This window comes from Pantherophis guttatus, chromosome 5, assembly GCF_059756535.1.
Source record: "Pantherophis guttatus breed Tessera chromosome 5, ASM5975653v1, whole genome shotgun sequence".
Taxonomy (NCBI): Eukaryota; Metazoa; Chordata; class Lepidosauria; order Squamata; family Colubridae; genus Pantherophis; species Pantherophis guttatus.
The window spans coordinates 87,389,952-87,392,556 of NC_142067.1; the positions used below are offsets into that span (position 1 = coordinate 87,389,952).

General features: G+C 53.4%; 1 protein-coding gene across 1 annotated transcript; it reads left to right on the top strand.

Annotated features, from left to right (window-relative positions):
* Nucleotides 1–603: 603 nt before the first annotated feature.
* LOC148113509 (uncharacterized) lies at nt 604–1,827 on the top strand. The gene is made up of 3 exons (XM_087871566.1): nt 604–1,195; nt 1,265–1,399; nt 1,484–1,827. Exons 1-3 carry the CDS (start codon nt 604–606, stop codon nt 1,825–1,827), a joined length of 1,071 nt encoding a protein of 356 aa, XP_087727692.1.
* Nucleotides 1,828–2,605: the final 778 nt, after the last annotated feature.

Below are 2,605 nucleotides of genomic sequence, written 5' to 3' on the forward strand. Positions count from 1 at the left end.
CTGTTATGGGCAGAATCTAATTCCTAAATTGCAACATTTGTCCTGTATGCTAGACTGTTTTCAGAGACAATTCAAAGAGTTGCTTAAAATCTATAAATCCTTAAGTGGCTTGGAATCAGATTACTTGAAGGATTGTCTCCTTTTGTAAAAGTGTTGAAATATTTCAGGCATGCTTTTCTTTCTACCTCATCATTTGATGTTTTTTGGAAGGGTTGTGAGCAACAAATGTTAAGCCCTGACTCTCTGCCAAGGGAACTGTTATGTAAATAGGTTTGTTTGGCGGGAAGTTCGAATTAACTGACCCTCAGCTGATTGGCTGACCACCACAGCTGCAAGGTATATAAAGGGAGCTGGCTCCCCTGGTCAGTTGCTGGAGTCTCACCATATAATAAAGAGCTGTTGTCACGAACTACTCTGTCTTGCTGCGTCCTCATTCACCCCACTTAACATTGGCGACGAAGGTGGGATTTTGAGGCCAGTAGCAGAGGAGAGCTGAAGCCACACTCGAGAGAAAGAGCTGAAGCCACGTTCAGAGAAGGGACCGGAGACCGCAACCGAATCCAGCCAGGCGAGCGAGCGGAGCACAGGAGAATCCCCGAAACGATGTCTGCCTACACCCCGCCAGCGCCCTTCGACCCCAAGGAAGAGAAGTGGGGATCCTACATGTCTCGGTTCAAGTGCTTCATGGTGGCAAACGACATGCAAGGGCTACCGGACGTTCGGAAGAAAGCCCTGTTCCTGAGTCACTGCGGGCCAAGGGTCTTCGACACAGCCGAAGCATTGTCGGAGCCGAATTCGGTCCACAACATTTCCTGGTCGATGCTACAGACCCTGCTGAAAGACCACTATGCACCAACGCCATCGAAGTACGTCCAACGCTATGATTTCCGGCAACGGCTACAGCAGGAGGGCGAATCGATCAGCGAGTACGTCGCCGCCCTGCGTAAGGCCGCAACCCAATGTGAGTACCGAGACCTGGATGAGATGCTCCTAGAGCAACTAATTTGCGGAGTGAGAGATAGCCGGCTCCAGAGAAGGCTGCTTGCGAGGTCAAACCTGACCCTACTCATCGCGCTAGACGAGGCCAGGGCGCAAGAGTCGTCAGTAAAGGCCGCCGAGAGATTAAAGAGCTCCCACCTAACCAAAACAACGCAGAAGACGGCGCCAGTGCATCGAGAGGCCGTAAGCACCGCGAGTGAGGGGGAGTCAGAAGAGGAGGTCTACCGCACCGAGCAGTCCTGCACAGCCCGGAGGGAGCCCAGAGACGGATGCGCCAGCTGCGGAGGGTCCCACTCACGACAAAACTGTAAGTTCAGGGACGCCGTTTGCCCTTCCTGTGAGAAGAGGGGCCACATCGCTAGAGTCTGCAGATCGAAGACACACCAGAGCTACAGACCACGTGGCCAAACTGCCCAATCCGAGACGGCACCACACCGAAGGCCCAACAGGGATGGCGGAAACCGGAAGGGCGCGAAATTTGAAGATGCTGGGGCCTACACCATACGCATCGCACAGACCTGCACCTCGCCCGGAGAAAAGACCTACACCAGGGTCAAGATCGAGGGTCGGGAGTGCCAGATGGAGATAGACACGGGATCACCAATATCCATCATGTCTTGGGAGAATCTGAAGAAATTCATCCCCAGTGTACACAAGCGACAGCTCCAGCCGCAGCAACGCAGACTGATTACCAGGGGAACTGCATACCCGTCGAAGGCAGAGGCGAGTTCCAAGTCCAGTACGGGGAGTTTACCGAGAAACTGCCCCTCACCATCGTCAGCGACAACCTCCCCAGCCTCCTGGGCATGGACTGGTTTAGGGCCCTAGGCATGGGATTCACCGGAGTAAGGAATGTTCGAAGCGCCCTGAAGGAAGACCTGATGCAGGAGTTCCAGGACGTGTTCGACGAAAGGCTTGGCAAGTATGTGGGGACCCCGATTTCATTTAATCTAGACCCCAATATTGCACCCATCCATTTAAAGCCTAGGCGGGTACCATTTGCCCTGAAGCCCAAAATAGACATTGAATTGGACAAATTAATCAAACAAGGGGTGCTCGTTCCAGTCGACCACGCCAAATGGGAGACCCCAATTGTTACACCGGTCAAGCCGGACGGGTCAGTGCACATATGCGCTGATTATAAATGCACAATTAATAAGGCCCTGCAGCAGAGCACCTATCCAGTGCCTGTCGTTCACCACTTATTGCATTCCCTGGGCCCCGGCAAGATCTTCGCAAAACTCGATCTTGCGCAGGCATACCAGCAGCTGCCGGTAGATGGCGCTACCGCAGAGGCACAGACTATCGTAACCCACAGAGGGGCCTTCAAGTGTACCCGTTTGCAATTCGGGGTAAGCGTGGCCCCCGGACTGTTTCAAAGTACCATGGAGCGGCTACTACAGGGGATCCCCGGGGTGGTGCCCTATTTCGATGACGTACTCATTACAGCCGACAATGAGCACCAGCTAAGAGAAAGACTGAGGGAGGTATTAAGGAAATTCAGGGACGCAGGACTCAGAGTGAAACGCAACAAATGCATGATCGCAGTGCCCTCAGTCGAATTCCTAGGGTACAGGGTAGATGGCACCGGCATTCACCCCACAGA